The sequence below is a fragment of the Phodopus roborovskii genome, unplaced genomic scaffold (assembly GCF_943737965.1).
Source record: "Phodopus roborovskii unplaced genomic scaffold, PHOROB, whole genome shotgun sequence".
NCBI classification, from domain to species: Eukaryota; Metazoa; Chordata; class Mammalia; order Rodentia; family Cricetidae; genus Phodopus; species Phodopus roborovskii.
In genome coordinates this window covers 50,872,065-50,898,265 of record NW_026126480.1, presented here as the reverse complement: position 1 = coordinate 50,898,265, position 26,201 = coordinate 50,872,065, and the positions used below count along the sequence as shown (strand labels likewise).

Here is a 26,201-nt window from a genome sequence, read left to right as displayed (position 1 = left end):
TTTTCCTTGCCTCGGTTTCCCTAAATGAAAAATGGAAAGGAGCTAACCACCTGTTGTGAAGCCTAAGGGGGAGGGTTGTGGGTGGGGTCCCCTAAGCATCAAGTGGACAGGGCTCCTGGATTCTTGGAGGGAGCAGAGCAGGGCAAGGAGGGAGGTAGGCTCCCAGGTGTCTGCATCCAAAGCTCTTCTCTTGGGCCAGCCTGGTCTGGTGGTCCCTACAGACGCTGGCAGTCACCATAGAAGGTGTCTGAGTCAGTGATGCTAGCCACACGGGCCTGTGTGATTCAGTGCTTGCTTGTGCCTCAGTTGCCTCATCTGTCAAATGGGGAGAAGGCAGAAGAGAGAACTAGATGCCTCTGGGCCCCTTCCCCCCTTTTTATTTCTTCTTCTTTCCCTATTTTATGTTTTTGTGCATGTGTGCATGTATGTTTTTCTCATGTGTGTGGGTACATGTGAGTATGTGTACATGTGTGTTTATGTGGAAGCCTGAGGTTGATGTCAGGACTCACCCTCAATTACTCTTCCACGTTTTTTTGTTTTGTTTTGTTTTGTTTTGTTTTGTTTTGTTTTGTTTTGTTTTAGGGAAGGTCTCATTCGAACCCAGAGCTAGTGGGTATGGCTAATCTCACTTGAGCCAGCTTGCCCTGGGAATCCCCTGTCTCTGCCTCTGAAACTGGAGTTACAGATGGGATGCCATACCCTTCTGGCTTTTACACAGGTTTCTGGGGACCCAAACTCTAGTCCTCTTGCTTGCATGGTGAATACCTTAACTCCTGAGCCATCTCTAAATCTTCAGGTACCCAGAACCCTGCCTGGGCGACGGGGAGGTAGAGGAGAAGGGGAGTGGCCTGCTGCCCTCCTGGCATCTGCCATATGTGGCAAGCAGGGGCAGGAATGCAGGGGTGGTTCCCGAAAGAGCTGTTGATGAAACTGAGCTTGCCAGACCTAGGTGCACAGTGGCAGCTTTGCCCTGTGGGCATTTCATCTTCCCCGGGGTAACCCTCCCCCTACCAACCCAAGCTGCGGTGAAGCTCCTTGGTCTTGTGTCCACTCCATGCCTCTGGTAAGAATGACCAGGCCCTTCTGGAAGCCTCTCATGGGGTGAACAACAGAGGGGTTGTGTGGCTGGCCCCACAAACTAGAGCAGAAGGACATGTGGGGGTCTGAAGCATTTCATGGAGGAAGCCAGAACTCTGACCACCCCCAGGTGAGAGAGGGAGGGCCCAGGTGGGCAGGGACCTCTCAGATAGGTAGTCACACTCCAGCTTGGCTCAGGGGCATGTATGCAAGGGTTATAGCTCATGGGATTGGGTGCTCAGTTTACCCCTCTGGCAAGTGAGGAAGCCATTACTTATTACATCTGGGAGAGAGGCTCCTCACTTCCCAGGTGTAGAACCTCTAGAAGAGGAGGGTGTCTAGGGGAAGTGGAGAGGACAGTTTGACCTAAACAAGGATCAGGCTCACATGAAGCACCTGTAACCAGGTGGATACAAAGGAGGGAGCTGATGCATGGCGGGACTCCAGAGGGGTGTGTCCTTGGGAGATCACCTCATGCCTTTTGAATAACTGGTTCTTGGTTTTAAGTCTCATTGCAGCCCAGATGCACAGCTACATGTCCTCAGCCCACTCAGAGGACAAGGGAACATGGGAGGTAACCTTGGAATATCCTGTAGTATATGCTACAAGCCTCCCTGGCCTGATCCAGAGCTAGGACTGGGACAGCACTAGAACTTAGTTACCTCATGGTATCCACCAACCCTGTCCTCTAAGTATCACTAGGGCCTGAGCAGCCACATCTAATGTGGGTGTTGTCCTGTGTTGGGTTAGCCTCCTCACAACACTTCAGGGTCCCAGGTCTGTGACCCTTGACATTCAGCAGGCAGAGCTGAAGAAGTAACTGTGGGGTGTCTGTTTCCAGTAGTCACTTATCTAGATCCTTCTGGCAGATGCCACATTCCCAGGTCAGTACAGTTTGTGGACCTGCCACAGGACCAGCTACAGCCATGCTTGGAAGTATGAAGAGATCCACACGCCACCTTGCTTCCTGGTACTGGACCAGTCCAGCTTTATTACACTCCACAGATGGTAGCTCCTAGACATGTGGGGCAGCCACGCACCCACAGATCACATGGTAGGGCTGGAATGGGGACAGCAGGCAGCAGAGGTCCCTCTGGCCATCCCTTTGGTCTCAGACACCACAAACACACACACACACACACACACACACACACACACACACACACACACACAGCAGAGAGAGAGAGAGAGAGAGAGAGAGAGAGAGAGAGAGAGAACACCAACCAGATTACCTACCATTTTAGAGATACTGGCATGCTGGGTCCTTAGTATCCTTTCTGACTGGGAGGAAGAAGTCATGTCCAGAGTACAAGCAGGCCCACCATATCCAGGAAGCCTGAACCTCCCCAAGGCAGGAGTCCCCAATGGGTGTGGGATGAGCATTGGGTTGGGGTGGGGTGGAGAAGCTAGGGGTGTCTGGGCAGTGTACAGGCCTCTCAGAACCAACACTGGCAGTTGCTGCCCTTTGGACCTTGGGTCTCTGGTGCTACTAGGGAGAAAGCAAGAGAGACTGTAGCCACCTTGTCTCCTCCAGTCTTCTTGTGGTCTGTCCAGGTAGTACAACCAACATAGAGAAAGTGAGTGGCTAGGCCAGGTAAGCAAACAATTCCTGGCAGCACTTACCAGCTTTCCTGCTGGGTGACCTACTGGCAGCTGTCACTCCATCAGTCCCCACCCAGGGTAGATGGTGACCTGCAGAGCATCCCACTGGGGATGGCATGCCAGGCACTAGAGTGGGAGAACTAAACTAAGGGTGTCTTTGTAGCACCAACCCCCTCTGAGAGCCACTCAGGTATGTCCAGTTGGCACAGAGCTGCCCATGACTCTGCAGTGGAGTTTTCCCAGAAGTATGTCTGTCTGTCCAAGGGAAGCCTGGTCCTTTTTCCATCTGTTTTGTTTCAGGTGTGGAGGCTCATGGTGAGCCTGCTCTGAAAGTGGGGCAGAGTTCTTTGACACCCCTGGTAGGTCCCTCTCCCTGGCTGCACTATCCCCTGTCCTTCCTCTCATAGTCCCCCATGCCAGCTTGCTTGACTACAAAGAGTATCACCCCTATTGCAGTTTGTGTCCAAAGTCAAAGTCTTCTCTCAGTAGGATGGGACCAGCAAGGACTGGGCAGGACATGGTGGGGACAGGCCTTTTAAGTGGTAGCTGCTATCATTCTATAGAGGCTGCTTGCTTTCCAGTGAACGTGCAGAGAGCTGGGCTTGTAGGCCACATTTCTTCATCCCTGAGTTGGTTCCAAGGACTTGACCCCCCCATAGCCTTTAACGAGACCCCAAGTTCAGACAGAAACATCAGCGCATACAGAGAAGGAGGAGAGCCCAAGCAGCCGGAACCTCACCTCTCCCCTGCCTCCCTCTAGCAGTTCCCCAGGGGCTGTGGGTGAGGAGGAAGCAACCCAAAGGCCACAGTGCCAGCCCTGGGAGAGCACTTGGCCGCTGCAGGTACCCCAAAGCCCCACTCAGAGAAAGACTCTATACATAGCTGTAAATGAATGTGGTTAGCTGGGGCAACACAGCCATGATGTTGGGTCCTTCTCATGATCCCCAGGCCTCTGCAAGATGACAGAGAGGACTCAACTCAGAACTGCCCCAACCACTTGAGTATGTGCAGGTGGAATGTGAAGGGAATCTGGGAATGGCAGACTTCCTTGATTCTTTCTCTGAGGCTCAGGCGAGCCTGGGCCTGGATTCCAGATCTGTGCCTTGACCTTTCTCCACAAAGATCCCATTGTTTTGGCTGAAGGTGGGCGTCTGTCAGCCATGGAGGGAGTGGTGCATTGGTGGCCAGATCCCTGCTCAGAAAGCTGCTGGAGGGCAGTGAGCTTTTTGGTGGGGTGACCCAGCTGGGAGGGATGTCCTCATTGGGGATTGAGTGTCTCAGATGGAGGAGTATCCTCATTCTGATAACTTAGGTGGTGGTGTCCCCACTGTATGTGGTGTCCCAGCTGGCAGGTAAAGCATGGGAAATAAGATTCACTGGACTCAGTATTGGATAAAGCATGGTTTATTTGGGGAGAATTCACATACACATGCAACAGATGACCACCTCGGGTTCCCGCTGCACGAATGCCTCCTGGATGCTCTCCGTGACCTCAGATCTAGCCTTCCTGTCTGCATCTGCCCCACGCACAAATGGGCATGCCGGCGGGGTGGATATCTCACCGCAGGCAGGGGTCCTTGTCTACTTTCCAGTCCTTTGTCCACAGGGACATGGGACTGATGGAGCAAGGACAGTAATGACCCCCTCCTTGTCTGTTCTGGGAAGCAACATCACTCCTGATGCCATGACAGGCTTTTATGCTCTAGATGGGAAACTGAGTCTGAGGAGCCTATCTGGGTCCATGTGGAAGGCAGGCAGGACCGAGCTAAGAGTTGGAGCTGCCTCCTACCCCTGTTCTGCCTTGCTACCTTGCTGACTCCTAGGTGACTCATGACCCTCAGTTGAGCAGGAGAGTGGAAGCCCTGAGAAAAGGGACAAGGGAAGATAGCCACATAGTGACTTTTTTTTTTTTTTTTTTTTTTTTTTTTTTTTGTTTCTCCGTATTGCTTTGGAGGTTGTCCTGGAACTAGCTCTGTAGATCAGACTTCAAATTTACAGAGATCCTCCTGCCTCTGCCTCCCCTCTGCTGGGATTAAAGGCGTGAGCCACCAATGCTTGGCCCACATAGTGATTCTCAGGCATGAGTGGTAGCCACAAGTCAGCTGTCAGAGCCCCTGCTGCTCCCAGGCCCAGCTACATGGATGAACCTCGGCTGTGGCCCCAGCAGCATGGTAGGAGCTATGGACACTGTTATGACATCAAGAGGCCCAGAGCCCCAGAGCCCCATGCCCATCAGCCATGGGTACCGATAGGGAGGGATCCGGAAATGGTCTGAAATAGGAAGTCAGGGTCTCAGGAGGGATGTATCTCTCACTATTTTAGCTGGGCAGCCACTGCTTTACCCAGGGGTCACTTCGCACAGTCTCAGGGATGGGTCTTTCATAGAGTTAGCAACTCTAGCTTCTTCTGAGCCCCTTTCTGTCCATGAGCTAAAGTCTCTGCAGAAGGACTACATTAGCCATGTGTATACCTAGACCATGGAGCACAGCAGGGCTTGTGGAATCAGCTGGGGATGAGCCCTGTACACAAGGCCAGTATGGCATAGCCCAGATTCCATATTGTCTGTAGGGAAACATCAGTGCCTGGACTGCAGCCTGAGGAAGCCTATGGAAGAGCTAATTCTCTAAGGAAGGAGAAGAGCTCCACAGAAAGCCCTGTGGAGGCAGAGGCACACCTCAACTACCTGGTGGAGAGAACAAAGGCCACAGACCTACTGGATGGATATGGCGGCTCTCCTCTCCTAGTCTAGTAATTCTCAGAGCAGAGCCTGCAGGCCTACCCTCACCCGCATTTCCATGAGCTCTGCCAGCAAGCAGGCCCTGCCTGGCCCTCATGGCACCCACACTGTCCCTGACTTGACATGCAACTTTGGCTCCCTGTGGATCAGGAATCTACCTCTGCCCACACCGCACACACACTTCTCCCATACTCCCATCAAAGCTCAGAGTTTCAGGCATGCCCAGCCCATCCTCTGCATGGAACATTGTTCTTCTAAGGGTCACATGTCTCTGCCCTGAAGCCAACTTCAAAATGCCCCGTTCTGAAGGCTGTATGTCCCTACCTTCTAACTACAGGCAGAGCAAAGAGAAAGTTAGCTGGATGGCCAGGCCAGGTGGCCAAGTGAGTATGGCCAGGGCAGAGCCACTCTGCCAGAAGCAACAGGAGGGAGATAGGCGGGCGGTGGGTGTCCATGCTTCACCTGTGGCCTTAGGAGTGGGGTCTGGCTGACACTGAATAGGAAGGCAGTCTGTTGTAGTCCCAAGGTCTACTCCAAGCTGCATTCAAACTTGCAAAGCAGGGATGCTGGGTGGTGGGTTCCAATCCTGCCAGCCCGATAGGCCTTCCAGGACCACACCTTACTGCATAGCGAGGGGTTATAGCCTTAAATCTGGAGATGACTGGCTTAAAAAGGGAAGTCCTGGCTTCCCAGCCTATCCTTGATCTGTTGGGGTTTCCTCAGTTCTTGTCTTGCAAAAACTTCTCTTCCAAGGCCTGGGCCAGAACTGGGCAGTGCTGGCCATATATGCCTAACACCCCATTCCCTAGCCACCGCTCTGTCCTCTGCCTCATAGACTGGCCTTTTGTGTGATCCCACCTCAGGGGATCAGGGTCTCTAGGCTGGGAAGAAATGGCAGCACCACCCTAGACTTCCACCCATGAACCCAAGCATGTGCCAGTGTGTCATATGCTTGCCTTGAGCTCTTTCTTCTCAGGTTCCACAGGGCCCCTCTGCACTTAGACTTCAGAATCGTGAGGAAGACACCAGTTAACACAGAAATGGCATCATCTGCAGCAGGGAGGGGCTTTCGGAACTGTGGACAAGGACCAGCTGTGTTCAGATGACACAGAGTAACTGAGGTCTGAAAGGTGGCATTGCTGACTTTAGTCACAGAGAAGAGCTGGAGTAAGCACCCTTTGGCTTCTAGTGGCCTTGGGCGAGCAGAATTCAGGATCCAGAGAGTCTGGCTAGATCTTGGTATCTAGAGTCGAAGTCGAGGAGACCTCTCAGCAGGCCACATGGGCCTGAGGTGGGCAACACAGCCCTCCTGAGTCACCCAGAGTACTCAGGACTCTGCTGCTGTGGCCAGCATTCCATTTCTTCATCCATTCTTCCCTTCCTTCTATGTTCTCTCTTCTTTCTAGGCCCCCTTGTACCCTGGCGCTCTCATGGGTGGACATATATGGGGGGAGCTCCCAGGACCTGCCAAGCTAGAGCTTCTATTAGGGGAAGGAAAACATTGGCCCAGTGTGGACTGACAGCTCCCACTTGGCCCTCTGTATGTAGGATGGTCTCCGCTGCCCACCCCACTCTTCAGCCATTCCAAGCACTCTACAAATACTGCCCTTTACCTGGCCACTAGCTAGAAACAGACTCCAGTTGTGATATGGACAGCAGGCTTTACCTTGGTCACCTGTCTGAAGCTTCTCCCTGAGCTGGAGACTTGGTGGGCCCAGTGTAGGAAGCATACTGTTCAGAGAACCCCGCTTTACTCCAGCACTTTCAGCCAGCATCATCTATAGCCCCAAATTCCTAAGTCCCCACCCAGAATCCTCATTTGTTGATGCCCTGGGTGGTGGGATCACGTGGTGGGCAAGACATAATCAGAGAGAGCATATATTTGAGCACAGGATACACATGTCTGCATATGTGTATACTCCTCAGGTGCAGTTCCTCAGACCCACCCACCTTGATTTTGAGACAGGGTCCCTCACTATCTTAGGGCCTTATGACTCTGGCTGGCCAGCCATCCCCAGGGATATATGTGCCTTTGCCTCCCCAGCATTGGGATTACAGGTCCTGAGGACTGAGCTTGGCCCCTCATGCTTGTCTAGCAAACATTTTATGAAATGAGCCATCTCTCCTGCCCAAGAGTTTTAACAGAGTAAAGAACTGCCAGGAAGGGTGTCTAGGAGACTCCAGTGCTATGCAGAGAATGCACATAGTACAGCCAAAGAGTGGTCACCCAGAGGACACTCTTCCTGAGTGGAATGTGACAAAACCCAGCCTGCGCAATAGGGGTGGGGACGCAGAGAGCAGAGCAGAGCGGACTTGGTCTCAGCGTTTGTCAGGACTGTGAAGAGGCCCACTGTGGCTGAAGCCCAGCAGGTGAAAAGAGTGGAGAGCAAGGGCCAGCGGCACAAGGTGGGCAGAGCTTGGGATCAGGAGATCTGGCTGTCCTGTGAGGTGCTAGGAGTGTGACAGTGGCCTTCAGACAGCAGGTGCCTCTAAAGGGCAGGGCAGGGCACAAAGGATAGCGGAGTCAGGCTTTCAGGATAGCTCTGCAGAGCTGAAGCCTCCTGCTGAGCAGATCGAGGGAAGCTGCTGGACCATCACTGGCCTGTAGGCATCAGCTATAGAACCCTTGGCTTCTGAATTGTACTGGAGCTGCAGGGACAGGGTGTCTGTTCATGGTGGCAGGGTAGTCACAGCCCTTCCCACCTCCTGTGCCTGAGTGTAGGGTGAATGAGAAGGAAGTTGAAACCAGGTTTCTCAGCTGACTGACTGGGAAGATTTAGGGAGGGAAGAAGAGAGAGTGAGAGGGTGAATGGATGATAGATAAGTGGATGAGATAATGGATGAATGTATGGATACATGCTATATGGATGGATGGATGGATGGATGGATGGATGGTGCATGAACACATTAAATGGATGATTGATACATGGATATGTAGATGAGTAATAGATGTTTGGAGGGAGAGGAGGGTGAATGGACAGATGGGTAAGTTAGTGATTAGGTAGATGGAGGGAAGTGGGTACATGAGTGAACAATGGGGTACACTTTCTAATGAGTCCCTCTAGCCATTTACATACACCCTCCCCTGACCATGCTTACTACAAGTGGGCAGATGGCATGATGGGACAGCCGAGAGCAAGCTGTTAACCCTGCCCCAAGCCCGTGTTACATAATCCCTAAGGAAAGTGAAGCTCCAGGTAGGGCAAACTAACCATGTCAATATCCTTTGTCACACTGCCAGGGATGGCCCTCTTGCCCCCTGTGGGTCCCTAAGGGCCTGATTTTCCTTGGGCACAACCCAGATGCCTGGGAATCTTAGCTGAATAAAGAAGTGGGCAGGGGCCACAGACGGGGTTTGGGCTGTGGACAGAAACCTCTGGGACCATTGACACCCCAGGTACCCTACCCATTCCTGAAGCTCCACCTGGTCCCCAAGTCCAGCAGGAAAGCCATGTGTATTTGAGATCAGGCCATTGGGAAAAGAGAGGCTAAAGTTGGCTCTTTGGGAAGCCATTGGCCACCTAAGGAGGCTCAGGCCATGTCCCTAGAAAGCTGGACAAGGGAGAAAGCTGACCAATGGGCTGAAACCGGTCAGGTGATTCCAGAGCCAGGTCTTTGTGATTTTTCTCATTTTTAAGAGTAGCTGAGATTGGATGTGTTCTATCCAATCAACAGGGAGAGGCTTGGGAGGCGGCTGATCAGCTGTTCTCAGCTGCCAGGCCATGTTTAGGGTGAGCTGTGGGGGCCTGTGGCCTGCTGAAGACATTGCAGTGGCTGAGAGTGTGGGAGTGGCTGGCTGCAGTCCCTCTCCTGTTCCCAGGGCTGTTTCTAGCAGGTAGGTGATGTCATGGGCTGGTGTGAACCTGTCAGAGCACACCAGCACCTTCTCACCTTGTTCAGGACTTTGAGTCCAGGGACCCACACAAGACCAGAGACACTCAGGTGGGGCCATGTATCTCTTGTCCTAAAATGGAACAAGCAGACCCCAGCCTCCTAGTGCCTTCGGCTAGCTTGCCCCCTGACACTCTGGAGGCACCTCGCCTGTCCTCTCTTGATTTCTGTGTGGCCTCACCCCAGGGCCCTGTATTTTGAACGTGTGTGATCATATGCCCCACCCTTCTTCCTTTCAGAAGCCCCCCAGTACCCACGCCATGAAGGAGGAAGCCTTTCTCCGGCGCCGCTTCTCGCTGTGTCCGCCAGCTTCTACTCCACAGAAGACTGACCCCCGGAAAGTTCCACGGAACCTGCTTCTGGGCTGTGAAAATGAGCTGGGTCCCATCACCCCAGGTCAGTGCAGGCTACGGGCAGCTGGGGTCCTCCTGACTGCTCGTTCAGTCTCCCACCCCTCCAGTACCCTCATGGCAGTGAGGGCGACTCCCACACGAAGGAAACTAAGAGTTTAGTAGGCAAAGGGTTCACAGCACACTGAAGACCAAGTTTGCTGACAAGGGATTAAACTTAGGGATGGCAGAGGGCAGTTATATCACCTGACCCCAGCCCTGCTGTCCTGGCTGGGTGCCCACAGACCAGTTATTGGGATTCAGTTTAGTCATTTATAAAATAGAGATATCAGTAACTATGTCCCACTTCCAAGAGGTCCTGAACCCTGGAAGGGAACAGGTCAGTTCATGCTACCTCCATGCCACTTTCTGGATAAAGTTCCAGGTCCTGGAATGTAGGCCCCACCACAAAGAACGTCCTCACGGCTGCTGGGCTTAATGGCTTCCATACATGTCCACCCATAGCCAAGTCTGAGCTGAGTCCTCTTTACCCTGTGGGTGACAGCTAGCCTTAGAGAGCCTAGCCCTTCCTTTCAGGGGTCCCTAAGGAGAAGGAGGTGGGATTGCAGTGCTCCTGAGGACTCCAGCCCTGCCCACCCCTCCCCCTCTCCTACCCCCTCCCCCACTGCCAGATGCAGAGTGAGGAAGAAACACTGGCCCTCTCTTGGGGTCAGCTGTCATCACAGGGAAAGAGAGCTAAGAGTCATACCATCAACAGTCTCAGTCACCAGAAGAGGAACTGAGGCCCAGAGTCGGGGGTGGGGAAGGGCCGGTGCCTGGACAGTCACTGGCATTCAAGGAAGGTTGATGCCTAGGATGTAACCTGTAGCCCCCATTCACCCGTGCTGCAGGAACAGCGGGAGCACAGGGGAAGAGAGGGGAGGCCCCATGGTGAAGAGGGCCTAGTGGCAAGCCTCACTCAGTTTCTGGAGACTTGAGCTGTGGAGCAACTGATTGGGCAGGGTAGGACTGGGAGGCGCCAGGCCCTCTTCAAGGAATGCAAGAGGTGACAGGTCCCAGGAGCTGGGGTGTGGGCAGGGTATACTTGGTGGCAAAGAGCCAGTGCTGGGCTGTCTGCACTGACATGACGTGACACTTCTGTCTTCTTGGGTGCTTAGGGCAGAACCCCTCCCCACCCAGGATGCATCTTCCCACATGTGGTCTCTGAGAGTGGACAGCTGCCTCCCTGTCACTATGGGCAGAAAGTAGGAGCTCCGGAGGCCCAGTCACATGGAGGGCAGTCACCATGGCAGACTTGGATATTAGGTGACATCAACTGGCTACTGCTCTCTGACCAGTGGGCAGAACTACTTCCTCAGGTCACTGTCCTGGCTTTTCTGGAGAGAATGTCCCCATTGCCCACCAGCCCTTCCCAGAGTTCCCAGGAGTTGATCTGCCTAGCACCCAGCCTCCTAACTGTCCCATCATACCCATCTCTGGTCTGTGGCTTCAGGAACAGTTTCACCCACCACTGACTCATGGCATCTGTTATAACCACAGCCCCCCCCCCCGGCAGTGGGTGACAGTAGCCAAATCACACCCATGCCTGGCTTCAGTCCACCCCACCATCATCTCTCTCCTTCAAGCTACAGAGTACAGGGAGGAGGCAAGGCAGGGTTCCAGGTGCCAAGCCTCTCCTCCCACCTCTTCAGCTAATCTGGAGCAAGACTATGGGGCTACCAGGGTCCTATAATTTGAACCTGGGTGCCATATTTCTTTGGTGATCCAAAGGCCTAAGTCACACCCCACTGGCTCGGCTGCCCTCATTTCTGCCAGCTCCTCCCCTGTTTCCTCTCTGTGGTTGTGAGGGGTTGGCCAGAGCCTCTGAGACCCTTTACCGAAGCTCACTCCACCTCTCAGGACCACAACACTCTAGTGGCTTCCTGCCCCTCCCAGGCAGCCTTCAGGGCACTCTCTGAGGAGTCCTGCCTTCCCTCTGTCTTTCAGGGCGGGACATGGAGTCCATTGGCCCATCACTACCCAGAGATGAAGAGCCCCTGACCCCAGGCTCTGCCACGAAGGTGCCACCGGTAAGAGCCTGCCTGTGGGAGGACTGGGAAACAGGGAGCCTAACTCAAGGGACAGCGGGGTGCTGGCTGAGCCTGCAGTCTCCATGCTTACTGGGGAAAAAGCCTCAACTCTCAGGCTACATACACCCTTGCTGCATGGAGTTTAGTCATCTGTCTCTTCTGTTTTCTTAGGAGCTTAGCATAGCCCAGGGCGCCTGAGAAGGGATGTGTGCTGGCCAGGACTATTTGGGGAGTAGAAAGTATCCGTGAAAGGAAGCCCCTCTACTTAGGGAGACCCTCCATGCTATTAGGCATGCTCCATTCCTCCCTCGACATCATCTGTGCTGTTCCCTCTGCAGCCACTTCCTAGTGGTTTCCATTCTTCAGCTGTAGTAAACAGCTATTGTGGGTACCCATGTGTGTCTGGGCCATGGCCCTCCGTGAACTTGCCAGGCGCTAAGGTAACTATGGACTTCTAAAACATTCTCTGTTTAATTTTTGAACAACTGCCAAACTCCTGTGCACTTGGTGAACACCAGCATGCCATGGTTGCCCTCCCTCAGGTCTCCCCAGCCAACACTGATGGTTTCTTTTCTGTTTCTGACTGTGGCCTTCCTGATCGGCATCTCAGTACAGTTGGGTTTCCGTGTTGACTCAGATCTGCATGTGCGTCCTCCTGGGGGATGTCTGCTGAATCTTTCACCTCTCTTCTGATTGGGTTGTTTGTCTTTTCTTGTTGAATTGCAAGTATTCTTTATGTGTATATATTCTGAGTCCTCCGCCCTTCTCAGATGTGTGGTTTATAAATACTTCCTTTCATTTGGAGGTTGTTCCAAATTACAGATTATCTTACTTTATTACACATGTGTAAGTGTGTGTGCTATGTGAAGTTTGCATGGTACATGTGGTATGTGGAGACCTGAAGTTGGTATCAGGTGTCTTTCTCTATTCTCCACTTTATTTACTGAGGCCCAGTCTCTCCCTGAACCCAGAGCTCACCAGTTCTGGCTAATCTTGCTAGCCAGCTTGCCCCAGAATACCTCTCAATTGTCGGGATTACAGGTGTTTACAACATCTGTCCTGCTGTCAGGTGGCTTGCTTCTAGGAACCCAAATTCTGGCCTGCATGCTTGTGTGACATGTGCTTTATCCACTGAGCCACCTCCCACAAACCCTCATATTCCACTTTTCAAGTCATTTTTATAGGCCACAGAGTGCCAGGAAGATTTTAGAATCCAGTTCTGAGGGGCCTCCCTGTTGTTCTTTTGCTATAATTATTGCCTAAGAAACACAAACACGAGACTCAGCACCCACGTGGTGTTTATTGAGAGAGGGGATCCCATTTCCTAGGAGTTCCTGTGAGGATATAAGAGTGACTTGGCGACTCTGGTGTGCATGTGCTTCACCCCAGACCCCCAGCTGGGCCCCCTTCTTTCTCTGTGGCCTAGAGCAAGTTTACCGGTCAGTCCAGGCTGGCAGAAGGCTAGGTGATAGAGATCATCCACAGGGCTGTAAATAGTGAGGTTTTTAGATGCATTTCTCTTTACTTTGTGTGAGGACACTTTGCCTGCATACACATTGTCCTGGGAGCCTAGAAGAACCCTGGAACTACTGTTACAGACGGTTGCTAGCCACCACGTAGATGCTGGGAATCGAACCCTCTGCCTCTTGGCCACTGAGCTGTTTCTCTCTGTAAATAGTGTTTTAATTAAACCATTGGTTGCACTCTAACAGCTAACCGCGGTCCCTGCAGAGCTGGGACTGTCTAAGCCCTGGGCAAGTGGAGGGAGCATGTCACCACCAGTGTGGTCAGAGCTGCCCTCCTTCTATACAGGCTGCTCAGGGATGAGGAAGAGAAGCATCTACCCAACCATGTGGAGGAGCAGGCCAGGCTGGGGAGCCTTCTGCAGAGTCCCCACAGGGTCCTTCCCTAGAGGCCTGCTACCTGGCATATGCATTGTCATTCACCACCAGCTCAAAGACTGTTTCTGAGCAGAGCCCCTGGCACTTATGGGGCTAAGAGGGCATAGTATGTGGGGTTCAGGGCACAGTTTGCTATCCCCAAACCTGTGGTCTTAAACAAAGTTCTGGCTCTATGCCCCAGACCTCAGTTTCTCCATCTGTTGGCTGTCGCTCTTTCTAGCTGCATGATGCATAGATTACTGCTCCGGGTCCAGGAAGTGAATGATCTGTGACCCCAGGTTTAAATGATTGGCTCCTGTCTATGGCCTCAAGCAAGGCCTAGACACTGACCCACCAGACATACATCCCCAGAGCCAGTGGGCATCCCTACCCCAAAGTCTCCTTGTTGGCCCCACTCAGAGATAAACCCCTGCTGGTGGCCAAGGAGTGACCATTCTGGGTGTCCCGGAAAATAGGGCTCTGTCCTTAGGGCTGACACACCCTGGCAGCTTGTCACCACCGTGCCCTAGCTGCCACCAAAACCCTCTTTTGCAAACCCCACCATATTCTTTTATTCATTGTTGAGACAAGAAGCCTGATGAAGTTACCTTAAGGGAAGAAGGATTGATCTGGGCCCACAGTTCAAGGGCATGGTCCATTGTGGTGGGGCGGGGAGGACATGGCTGCAGGAGCTGAGGCAGTCCATCTCGTCACAGCTACAGCCGGGAAGCAGAGACGACTGCTGCTATTCAACTCACTTTCTCATTTTTGTTTATTCAGGGACCCCGGCCTTCTGCTGCCCCAGCCTTGGCAGCACCACCTATACCCCGACACCCCTCAGCACCCCATCCTCTCTCTTACAGGCCGAGTACAGGCTATGCAATGGATCTGACAAGGAATGCACCTCCCCAACGACCAGGGTCTCCAAGAAGGACACTCTCAAGGTGGGCGTGGCCCAGGGCGAGGAAGGAGGGAACACCCACACTCTTTGCACCAGTGGTTCTCAACCTTCCTAACAAACACTATGACCCTTTAATACATCCTCATCCTGTGGTGACAGCCCCCCAAACCATAGACTTATTTCGTTGCTACCTTGTAACTATAGTTTTGCTACTGTTATGAATTGTGATATAAATGTCTGATATGCAGGAGATCTGCTATTGTGTGACTCTCCCTGAAGGGGTCACAACCCACAGGCTGAGAGCCACTGCTCTCTATCCTCCTTTCCCAGTGTCCTGCTGGCAGTGGGAGGAGCTGGGATGGCCCCTGCTCTCTGTGACCCACTTCTGTTGTGGTCGCAGGCACAGAAGGAGAACTACCGGCAGGAGAAGAAGCGAGCCACGAAGCAGCTGTTCAGTGCCCTGACCGATCCCAGCGTGGTCATCATGGCTGACAGCCTGAAGGTAGGCAGGTGCCACTCACAGGGGCCTCCTATAGGCTAGCACATCTGTGGCACTTGGGAAACGCGTCTAAACGTCTGTCACTACAAAGCTATCTGAGTGGCCCGACACTGAAGCCAGCTCCTCATAGGTCTGGAGGCCAGAGTCCAAAGTCAAGGTGTTGTGAGGACCACACTCCCCACAGAGCTCTGGAACACTCCTCCTAGCTTTTGGAACCTCCAGGAGTCCATCACCCAAGTCCCTGCCTCTGGTCACTCCCCCCCCCCCACATACACACACACTACACACAAGCTGTGTAGATGACTCGGGGAGTAGCCTCCATGGATGACCCTGACCGTGAAGTCCTCTGCAGATCCGAGGGACCCTGAAGAGCTGGACTAAGCTGTGGTGTGTGCTGAAACCAGGCGTACTGCTTATCTACAAGACGCCCAAGGTGGGCCACTGGGTGGGCACGGTGCTACTGCACTGCTGTGAGCTTATCGAGCGTCCCTCCAAGAAGGATGGCTTCTGTTTCAAACTCTTCCACCCGCTGGACCAGTCTGTGTGGGCTGTAAAGGTGAGCTGATCATCAACAGGGCACCTAGGGGGGCCCCTCCCAGGACCACAATTCCAAAAGGGGAGCTCTAGCAAGGGATCCCTGGGGGGAGGAGGAGGGGGCAGATCCAGGCTTTACATTAGCTCCCTGGTCCAGTGCTGTCTGGAGGGGAGGAAGGGCCTGTCCCTGTCTCAGACCTCATCCCTCATCACCAGGACTACTCAGTCAGGACTGATCAGGACAAGCATGAGTGTCCCCAGGGAAAACCTGGTTACATTTGGGTTTCAGAGAAATAACAAAGTTTATGTTTTGTTTGGATTTGGGAGTAGGGGGTGGCACAAGGTGTCACTATGTAACTTTAGCAGGCCTGGAACTAACTTACTATGGAGGCTGGCCTCAAACTCATAGAGAACTGCCTGCCTTTACCTCCTGAGTGCGGGGATTGAAGGAATGAGCTACCTCACCCAGCTGGGTTTGGCTTTTTGAGGTAGAGTTTCCCTTACTCCGTGACCCACACTAAGATAGAACTCACTCTATGGCTCAGGTTAGCCTAGAACTTGTGGCAGTCCTCCTGCCTCATTCTCTCAAATGCAGAAATACAGGCGTAAACTATCATGCCTGGCTTCTGTTAGTTTTAAAAGTAATATTCTTTCCACTTTTGGTGAAATTATAACTGAATAAACCCTTTGTAGATTAAAAATACTGCACCTCAAAAATTTATTGACCCACCTGAGATAGTACAGCACAGCCCCCTTCAGCATGCTGAAGACACTCCATTGTCCAAAGGTGCACAGCACTTGGGAGGTGGAGGCAGGAGGACCAGAGGTTCAAAGCAATCTTCAGCTACATAGAAAGTTCTAGGCTTGCCTGGGCTGCAGAGTGAGAGTTACCCTGTCTCAAAGCAAACAAGCAACAACAACAAAATCAAAAACTGTCTGAAAAAACAAAAAGGAGGAAAAAAATAAAACTATTTTATATGAAAATGCTGACTTATAAATTTATTGCAGCCTGGCCCTCTGGGTCACACCTGTAATCCCAGTACTCTGGAGGCAGAAGCAGGCCAGTCTCTATGAGTTTGAGGCCAAACTGACTCTACACAGCAAGTTACAGGCCAGCCAGAGCTACATAGTGAAACCTTGTCCCAAAAGTGAAATGAAACAAAATAGACATGTATTACAAATACTGGACAGGCTTCCTTACACTGAACAGCCTTCCACTGTCCCTCTGAAGTTCTAATTCAACTGCAAGTCCAGAATTTACCTTAGCTGGGTCTGACCACCATAATCGGGGAGCTGCACCAAAGGAGGGGCCTCTGCTAAGGAGATGAGGAGTCCCCCACCCCCTTCCTCATAGCCTTCCTGGCCCAGTGCCTGACACTGCAGGTCTCTGTCTCTCCAGGGCCCCAAAGGTGAGAGTGTGGGCTCCATCACCCAGCCCCTCCCCAGCAGCTACCTGATCTTCAGGGCAGCCTCTGAATCGGATGGTGAGTGCCACCTGCCCCGTCTCTGCCATCCCAGAATCCCCTGGAATCAGTCTTGGGACTATAGCTAAGGTACAGGCCTTCAGCTACCCAGAGACACGGACTGGGCCTGCCCTACAGCAGTACCCCTCTCTCAACTGAGTCTCATTTTCCTCATGGATTAAATGGAACTAGCTGTACCTGTCACTCCAATGCTATGGGAATCCCAGGATTGTATGGAAGCAATCAGGTGACAGTTCTGAGTGCCACCAACCAGTTCTACTGTGACACTTCATGTTTGACAGATGGGGAAGCAAAGTAACAAGTGGCCTAGAGGTAGTCTAGCAATAGGTTTCAGGTATTAATGTGGGCTTCCCTGAGTCCAGATTCCCTGAACTAGATTCCAAGCAGAAGCCCATATCTCTGTAACTAGGAGTCCTTCAGGTGATGGCCTCTAGCCAGTGCCATGAGTCCTTATCAAAACCTCAGAGCTGATGCCCCTTGCTGGAGGTCCAAGGCCCTAACAACTAGGATCCAGCTGTCCAGGCCCGGAATCCCACACATAGCTTAACTGCTGGTGCTATGGTTCCCCCTGGTGGTCACATATTATATCCACACTCCCTCCCAGGCTATCTTGAATGCTTTTAATATTGTTCACCCTTTCTGTCATTGGTCCTGCTGGACTCTGGGGTGGGCAGACAACCTGTGCCCTAACAGGACCTATGCACCTTGAGGATCTTTGATCAGTGAGCCAGCCACCAGATGACAAGCCTGAGCTGAAGCCCTGATTGTCAGGGGCCACAGTTAAGAAAGATTATCAGCAGCTCTATGTGTATCAGGACAGACTTCCTACAGGAGGAACCAGAGGCTTTCAGATGGGTTTCAAAGGCTGTGTAGCGTTCAGGATGTCTAATCTTTTGTGGCAGCCAAAAAAGCATGTTTGAACCCTAAGTCCAATTCCACAGTAATCCCCCGGCTCTCATCCCGGGTTACATAACCTCCCATGATCCTCTCACTGTCCCCACAAATGCCCAGTGTCACTGGTGGTAGCACTGTGTTCAGAGCAAGTCTACAGTGAGCACAGCAGGATCCCAGACATCCTTCAGCAAGAGAGCAGTTCCAGGGGACCAGGAGGTCTCATCCAGGTGGGAACCCCTGTGTTTCCCAGTGTAGCCCCAGAGACTCTCCAACAAAAGGCTGTGTAGCTTTGAGTTAGGGAAAGAAGTCCACCAGTACTCAGGGACACTCAGCATGGAAGCTTAGGAATCAAGCTTCCTTCATACCGCCTTAAGCTGGGGTCCTCACACATGAGTCCCTTGGAGACTGCGTGGCACCATTTATAGGTGACTCTGAGGCATGGAGTGGAGGAAGCAGTGCTGTTAGCAATCCTGCAGGGACTCAGGTATCACCTGTGTGAGTGCCTCTCCCCAGAGCTCTTAACAACATCCTCCTATCTATCACCCCACCCTACTCCCAGGGACAGTGGTGAATAGGTCTAACCCAAGCCCTGCAGACATGCACGCCGCGTGTGCACACACACACTGTCATGAAGAAAGTGGGACCTCAGGAAGCCCTGCCCTGCCTGTCCCCTACTTTCCCACAGCCCTTGGCTGTCTTTTGTTGCCTCTTGAAGCCTGGTCACTGGCTCCTCCCAGCCCCTCAGTCACACAGGGTCCCTGATGTGTGCCCCATGCTCTGCCATTCCCATGGGCACACATGTTCCCAGGGCTGTTGGCAGCCCCAACAAGCTGGACTCAGCCACCCATTCTCAGTAATCAATTAAACAGACAAACCACAATGAAAAGCAGAGGGGGGAGATTTATTCAGTGTGGACACACTGTGAAGAGAAACAAAGATCCTTAAGTCCATCTTTGGGTTCCTGGTGTGAAATTTGGGGTTAAACAGAGGGCAAGAGGTGCGCATAGCTAAGCAGTCCTGACCAAGGTGTGGTCCTGCCCATCACTGACCATCACTGTCAGCTCCAGTCTCTCCTGCAAGGTGGTCTGACAAGATCTCAGAACTCTGTGAGATCTCTCTGGGAGACAAGGTCCCCTTCTGGCTGGCACCAGGCTTCAGCCTTTCCCTTCCCCAGAGTGAGACTCTTGGGGTCCATTGTTTCAGTAGTCTGATGGCTGAAGGGAGGGGCACATCTATCTCGTTAGTTTATATTCATTCCTGCCAGAATGGCTACAACCAAGGCTGGGGTCTGTGGGGGAGGCAGGTCTTTAACTAGTACCTAGTGGAGTGAGGTGTGGAACCAGAAGTTTCAGGACTAAAAGACAGGATACCTTAGCAGGAGATTGCTTTCTGGAGTCTTCTTCCCAAAAATAGGCAGATCAAGTTCCTTTATGGGTGTCTTAGGGTTTCTATTGCTGTGAAGAGACACCATAGCCACAGCAACCCTTATAAAGAAAACATTTCATTATGGAGGCTCTCTTACAGTTTCAGAAGTTCAGTCCATTATCATCATAGCGGGGAGCGTAGCAGTGTGCAGACAGACATGGTGCTGGAGAAGTAGCTGGAGAAGTTCTATACCTTGCAGGCAACTAGAAGTCAGACACTGGGCTGTACCCTGAGCATAGGAGACCTCAAAGCCTACCCCCACAGTGACACACTTCCTCCAATAAGACTATACCCACTCCAACAAAGCCATACCTCCTGATAATGTAACTCCCTACAAGATTATGAGGGCCAATTATATATATGCAAACTACCACAGTGGGGAAGTAGAGAAAGCTGCCCTATCAGACTCACTCTGTATCCCCCAGGCCGCTGCTGGCTAGATGCCCTGGAGCTGGCCCTGCGCTGCTCCAGCCTGCTGCGACTGAGCACATGCAAGCAGGGCCGAGATGGAGAGCAGGGGTCCTCGCCCGATGCCTCACCCTCTTCTCTCTATGGATTGCCCACTTCAACCACCATCCCAGACCAAGACCTGTTCCCGTGAGTGAGCTGGGTGAGAGGGGGTCTGCCTGGTTTCCGCATAAGCTGCCGGAAGGAGGTCAGCTGGGGCGGCGGGCATATTCTCATCCGAGGGTGCCAGTCTTTGCATCGTTACTGATAAAACAGGAGCGATAGTGCAAATGCAGGTCTCTTAGTACAAGGCAGTATGTGAGGTGAAAGAGGCCAAGTGCCAGGATGGGCGTCAGAGGTCCTAGGTGTCACCTGGAACTGGGGGCCCACCCGCACTTTTGCTCTCCAGGTTGAATGGGTCTGCCTTGGGGAACCACCTGGAGAATGATGCGTTCTCGGACAAGTCAGAACGGGAGAATGCTGAAGACTCAGATGCTGACACCCAAGATCACAGCCGCAAGACCAATGAGAGTGGGAGCGACCCGCTGGACAGCCCTGGGGGTCCCCGGAGGGGAACTACCTATGTGGAGCAGGTCCAGGAGGAGCTGGGAGAGGTGAGACCGCTTTCAACTGACAGTGCGAACAGGATGCAGCAGGGCTGGGGCTGGAATTTCCACCCTCTTGTCACTCAGTGTGTGGCCAGCAGCTGTGTCTCTGAGTGGACATCTCTGAATGATGTCTCTTCAACTCTGAGCTGCCCACCTAGCATGAGATGTAGGGGTGATGTGAGGGTCCGTCCCCAAATGAACAGCTTCCCTGCTCTGGGGTGGACTGTGGCCAGAGGACAGGAAGCTCAGGAAAGATCCCAGCCCTTCCTACTGGGTAGATGACAAACTCCTGTACACTCTAGGGACCTGCATACACCTCGCATGACCCTGTCCCTGGGAGACCTATGTGTTGTCCTCTACTGTTGTTATCTGCATGTTGAGTGTCCTCTAAAGGCCAAGTGTGCAAAACTTGTGGCAGCTGGGAGGTAGCAAAACCTTGAGGAGCTGCGACTTAGGGGGAGGAAGTTAGGTCACTGGGGGTGTGGCCTCAGAGGGTCTGCTAGTTTTCTTCTCTTTTGCATCCTGACCATGAGCACTTGTGCCGCCATCTACTTCCTCCATGAAGTACCACCTCTCCAGAGGCCCAAAGCAATGACACTCACCAATCCTCCACCAAGCCCCTTACACTGAAGATAAACCTTTTGTTTCATTTGAGACTGGGTGGTGTAGCCCTGATGGGCCCAGTATTCACTCTGTAGCCCAAGCTGGCCACAAACAGCAGTCCTCTTTGTCAGCCTCCTTAGTGCTGAGATTAGCTCAAATCTTCCTTCTTTTAAAATTGATTGCCTCAGTTATTTCTTACAGTAGCAGAAAGCTGCCTGTCAGACCCACAAGCATAGAAGGGCAGGGAAACCAGATTTTTACACTGGAACTCTAGAGAAGAGAGGTATTTAGCTCAGGGTTTTGGAGGCCAAACATACATGATCGGGCAGTCCTGGGGGTTTGGCCTCTTGTGAGGATCTTGTGGATGCCCCATATGGTGACTGGCACCATGGCAGTGGTACATGTGAGAAGGAGAGCCATGACACCAGAAAGAGAAGAGCTTGTCTTGTTCTCAGACCTGCAGAGGAACCTGCTCACTCCCAAGCCCAGAATGGGCGGTGGCACCCATTCACACAGAGTGGACATGTATTGGGTGGGCAAGGACCAAGTGTGCTGTTTTGGCTCCCTGTTCCTCGGCTCCTTTGGGCAACCCAGAGCAGGAACTCCACGTCCCAGCTCACAGGGCTTGACTGTGTGCCTCTGCTGCAGCTGGACGAGACATCCCAGGTGGAGACAGTGTCAGAGGAAAACAAGAGCCTGATGTGGGTGCTGCTGCGACAGCTGCGGCCGGGCATGGACCTGTCACGCGTGGTGCTGCCCACCTTTGTGCTGGAGCCTCGCTCCTTCCTCAGCAAGCTCTCGGATTACTACTATCATGGGGACCTGCTCTCCAGGTGCATCCCCGACAGAAGGGGGCCCACAGCCCCTGGGGGCTGCAGAGACAGGGGATGGGGTAGAAGCAGGAAGAGGGAAGTGAAGGCATGAGCGTCAAGGGTTCTTCTTAGGGGTAAGGGTATTCCAATAGCCCAGAGCACGCAGAGGCCTCTCCACCCCAGCCTGGAGCTGGCCACAGCACTTTCTGGCTATGTGCTAACCCCACCTGGCCTGTTTCTGGCTTACCTGGAAGGATGGAGCACAGTGTTGGGGTCCTCTGGGATGAGGCTGCCTCTTTTGGCCAAGTGGGTGAAGGCTGGAATGGTTGGAAAAAGGGGTGAGAGCTATGGAGGGTATCTGGGGACCCCAACCTGAGTCACAGCTCTCCACTCCATCACAGGGCAGCCTCAGAGGAAGACCCATACTGCCGCATGAAACTTGTGCTACGATGGTATCTATCTGGCTTCTACAAGAAGCCCAAGGTAAGAGGGGCCTATGGGAAGGGCAGGACCTCAGCCCACCATGAGTGGAATCAACACTCTCCTCTATGGCCTGTAAGAAATCCAGCTATCTCAGTGGGCTGTTGGTGGTGCACAACTTTAACCTCAGCACTCAGGAGGCAGAGGCAGTCAAATATCTGTGAGTTTGAAGCCAGCCTGGTCTACAGAGCTAGTTCCAGGGTAGGCTTCAAAGCAATACAGAGAAACCCTATGAAAAACTAAAAAAAAAAAAAAAAGAAAGAAAGAAAGAAAAAAGAGAAAAGAAAGAAAGAAAGAAAGAAAGAAAGAAAGAAAGAAAGAAAGAAAGGAAAGGAAAGTAACCCAGCTATCCCCACCATGGCCCCAGATCCTGAGAGGTGGGGAACAGTCCTCTGACTTTTAAGGCCTAGCTCCCAGTGCTGGTCCCATTAGTGTTAGGAAAAGAGCATTTGATCCTGAGTTACAAGGTACCTCTGGGATCTGGAATTATCTATCACATTTTGTCATGGAACCCCTTTTGAGAACCCCCCAGCCCAGGACTCTGCTGGTAGCAGCCACTCTGGTTATGGAGTGGCCTGCAGGTCTACCTGGAGCTGGGGTTCCATAGTACACAAACTTGACAACCTAGATTCTAACCAGACATGGTGGTACACACCGGTAATATCAGCACTAGGGAAACACAAACAGGATTTCCTGGGGTTCAAGGCCAGCCTGAGCTATACACATGAGAAGCCATCTTTAAAAGGGGAGGGAGGATTGGGGAGAGCTCAGTCAGTAAAATGCAGGCTTGAAGACTGGGTTTTATTACTTAGATTACTGGGACTGGTTATGGTAGTGCATGTTTGTAATCCTACTGCCGAGGAGGCAGAGACAGGAGGATCCCCACAGCTCACTGGCCAACCAGGCTAACCTGCTTGGCGAGTTCTAGCTCAGTGAGGGATCCTGTCTCAAAGACAAGATTACTGAGGGACAGCACTCAAGGTTGACTGCTAGTCTCCACAGGCATGTAGACCCATATACCTCTTTGTGCGCGCGCGCGCGCGCGCGCACACACACACACACACACACACACACATATGCATGAACACACAAGTGCACACACACAGGTGTGGTGGCTCACACCCATAATACTAGCACTCAGGAGGCAATAGCAGGAAGATTAAAGTGAGTTTGATTCCAGTTCTGCCTCTTATTGTGTAGATGTGAGCCTGAGGCCCAGAGAGAAGAAACCAACCCAGAGTCATACAGTAGACTGAGATGATAGACCTACGTCTCCTGGGAGCCTGGCACCTCCCAAGCTTGACTTTGACCCAGTTATGTATGGGCTGTTCCCTAGTTCTGGGACAATCAGATCTGTTTGGGGTCTTGAGGTACCCCATGAGCTGAGTGGAAGCCAGGAATTCCTGAGACAGTCTCCACAAATATAAGCCACCAGCAAAAAGTTGTTCCCTTAAAGCAGAAGCTGGGTGCTAATGGCAAGTCAAAATCCCTTCTAAGGCAGGAGCATCCCCTACACCCCTACCATCCACACCACCCCTTGCGAGCCCCGAGAAGTGGCTTTCTCCTCCTGGTTCCTCCAGCATGTATTTGTGCTCCCCACAGGGCATCAAGAAACCCTATAACCCCATCCTGGGGGAGACCTTCCGCTGCCGCTGGCTGCACCCTCAGACCAACAGCCACACCTTCTACATAGCAGAGCAGGCAAGACCCAGCTGTGTGGGCAGTGGGCAGTGGGCAAGGGTTTGTGGGACTGAGGGTGGTGTTTTCAGTGGCCCATACCCTGCTGTAGGAGGAGCTGCACTGTCCATGACGATTCTCCACAAAGGGCAGGCTTGATGCTGTGACGGGGGTGGGGGTGGGGTGGGGGGGGTCAGGGGGAGCAAGCAGCCTGACTTCCCAGCAAAGGGCATCCTTAGATGACTCAGAAATGTGAATAGGTTCCCAAATATCAGGGTTCAGGCCCTGCCCTGGTATTTTAGGGATGTGTCCCTCACCCCACACTTCCTCCTGGGACCCAGAGGTATGTCATTTCTGGGATTGCCTCTCTGGGGCCATCTCCAGAGCCACCTCTCTTCACACAGGTGTCCCACCATCCTCCTGTGTCTGCCTTCTATGTCAGCAACCGGAAGGATGGCTTCTGCATGAGCGGCAGCATCACAGCCAAGTCCAAGTTCTACGGTGAGGAGGCTCCCGGGGAGGGGGGGGGAGTTCAGGGTGTCTGAAGCGGGAGGAGAACGTCACTCCAGAAACCCCAACTCTCCTCTCCTGAGAGAGAACATCTTCTGCAGGGAAGCAAGGGAACAAAGGAGAAGAAGCCTATGGAGAAGGACTTGCTCCAACCAAGCCACCTGATTCCATAGCCATCAGCTACATGTGGCTCTTTGTACTGATTAAAAAGGGGGGCTGGGCTTCAGATCATTGGAAAGTGCACACCTAGTGTGCAGAGGCCCTGGGTTCCATCTCCAGAACTGCAAATGATGGTGGTAGATGTCTATCTAGACAGATAGACAGACAGAAGGTAGGTAGGTAGATGGTTAGAGGGATAGCTAGGAAGTTAGAATATAGATGATAGATAGATAAATAATTAAATAGACCGACAGATAGTAGGGAGATGGACAGAAAGTGTAGATAGGTAATAGGTAGATAGAAGGTAGGTGGGTGTATAGATGTAAAATCAGAGTGAAAACACAGTGTTCTATTGCATGGGTCTCATCAGATATTTAATAGCCCACACCTGGCTGGTGGCAGGCACTTGCATGTTCCAAGCAGGCCAGAGCAGCCTGGAATCACAAAGCATGCTATATTTCTCTGCTGCTCTGAACCTGAGAGTGGCAGTGCCCAGGAACCTCACCAACACCTTTCCCCATCAGGCGCCTCTTTACTGTCATGGCGTGTGTGCAGGTGTGTGCTCAGGGCCTCTGTGATTCCCCTTTCCCACCTATGCTCTGGGTGCAGGCTGGCTCCAGGTTTATGGTCTCCACCCTGAAGCTCCCTGGTGGAGTAACTGAAATAGACCACTAACATGCTGCAAGGCAGATGATTGCTCAGAATTCACAATGGATACAAACTAGAGTTTCTATGATCGCCAAGGGCCAGAGGTTGTGTGTCTCTCCCTCCGTGCTCCAGTGGGAGGCACTGGAAACTCTGGGATATGTTGTAAGAGCACTCAGACCTTGGGATCCAGCAGCAGCCTGATGCTGAGGGTCTGTGCCCACAATGGCCCCTGCCCTGTCCTTGCAGGGAACTCACTGTCAGCTCTTCTGGATGGCAAGGCTAAACTCACCTTCCTGAACCGCAAGGAGGAGTATACCCTCACCATGCCCTATGCCCACTGCCGAGGTGAGTGACTGTGCCATGCCCCGACAGCCCAGGCTAGCCCTCAGTCATGGCATAGGGGGCTATATTAGTTACTTTTCTTCATACAATGATATGGTAAAAACAACTAAAAAAGGAAGAGTTTGTTTTCTATCTCAGTTTGAGGGTGCAGTTCACCGTGGAGAGGTAGGTGACACAGCTGGCCATATTGAACTCACACTCAGGTGCTCGGCCAATTTCTCCTTTTTATTCAACCAAGGACCCCAGGGATGTGCCATTCATATCTAGGGCAGGTCTTCCTTGCTCTGCTAATCTCCTCGGAAACACCCAGAGGTGTGTCTCCCAGGGGATTCCAAATTCAGGTGGAGTTGGCAATCAAGATCAGCCATAGCAGATAATGCTAAGCACTCGGGTGTCTGCTAGTTTGAAGTGTTCTGATGTTGTGAGTGGCTTTTCAGAACTGGGTGTGTAACTCTGGGTGGACTGATAGTTTCCCCTCTTTGATTTTGCCTCTGGCTCCTGTTGTGTTAGTGATCAGTCCCAGCTATTGAGAAGGCTGAGGCAGGAGGATTAAAACACCAGAGCCTACTTGA

The 26,201-nt window shown here is 52.5% G+C and overlaps 1 protein-coding gene across 3 annotated transcripts in view; it reads left to right on the top strand.

Annotated features, from left to right (window-relative positions):
* Positions 1-26,201, top strand: part of Osbpl5 (oxysterol binding protein like 5) — a 70,755-nt gene that overhangs the window by 34,171 nt on the left and 10,383 nt on the right. For all 3 annotated transcript variants that reach the window (XM_051193463.1, XM_051193465.1, XM_051193464.1), the window contains exons 2-14: positions 9,547-9,703; positions 11,644-11,726; positions 14,470-14,550; positions 14,908-15,009; positions 15,359-15,562; positions 16,940-17,024; positions 19,769-19,940; positions 20,200-20,404; positions 21,650-21,834; positions 22,215-22,296; positions 23,896-23,994; positions 24,375-24,471; positions 25,534-25,632. In XM_051193463.1, coding sequence (XP_051049420.1) covers positions 9,547-9,703; positions 11,644-11,726; positions 14,470-14,550; positions 14,908-15,009; positions 15,359-15,562; positions 16,940-17,024; positions 19,769-19,940; positions 20,200-20,404; positions 21,650-21,834; positions 22,215-22,296; positions 23,896-23,994; positions 24,375-24,471; positions 25,534-25,632 — 1,651 coding nt within the window. The remainder of the gene's footprint in view (positions 1-9,546; positions 9,704-11,643; positions 11,727-14,469; positions 14,551-14,907; positions 15,010-15,358; positions 15,563-16,939; positions 17,025-19,768; positions 19,941-20,199; positions 20,405-21,649; positions 21,835-22,214; positions 22,297-23,895; positions 23,995-24,374; positions 24,472-25,533; positions 25,633-26,201) is intronic.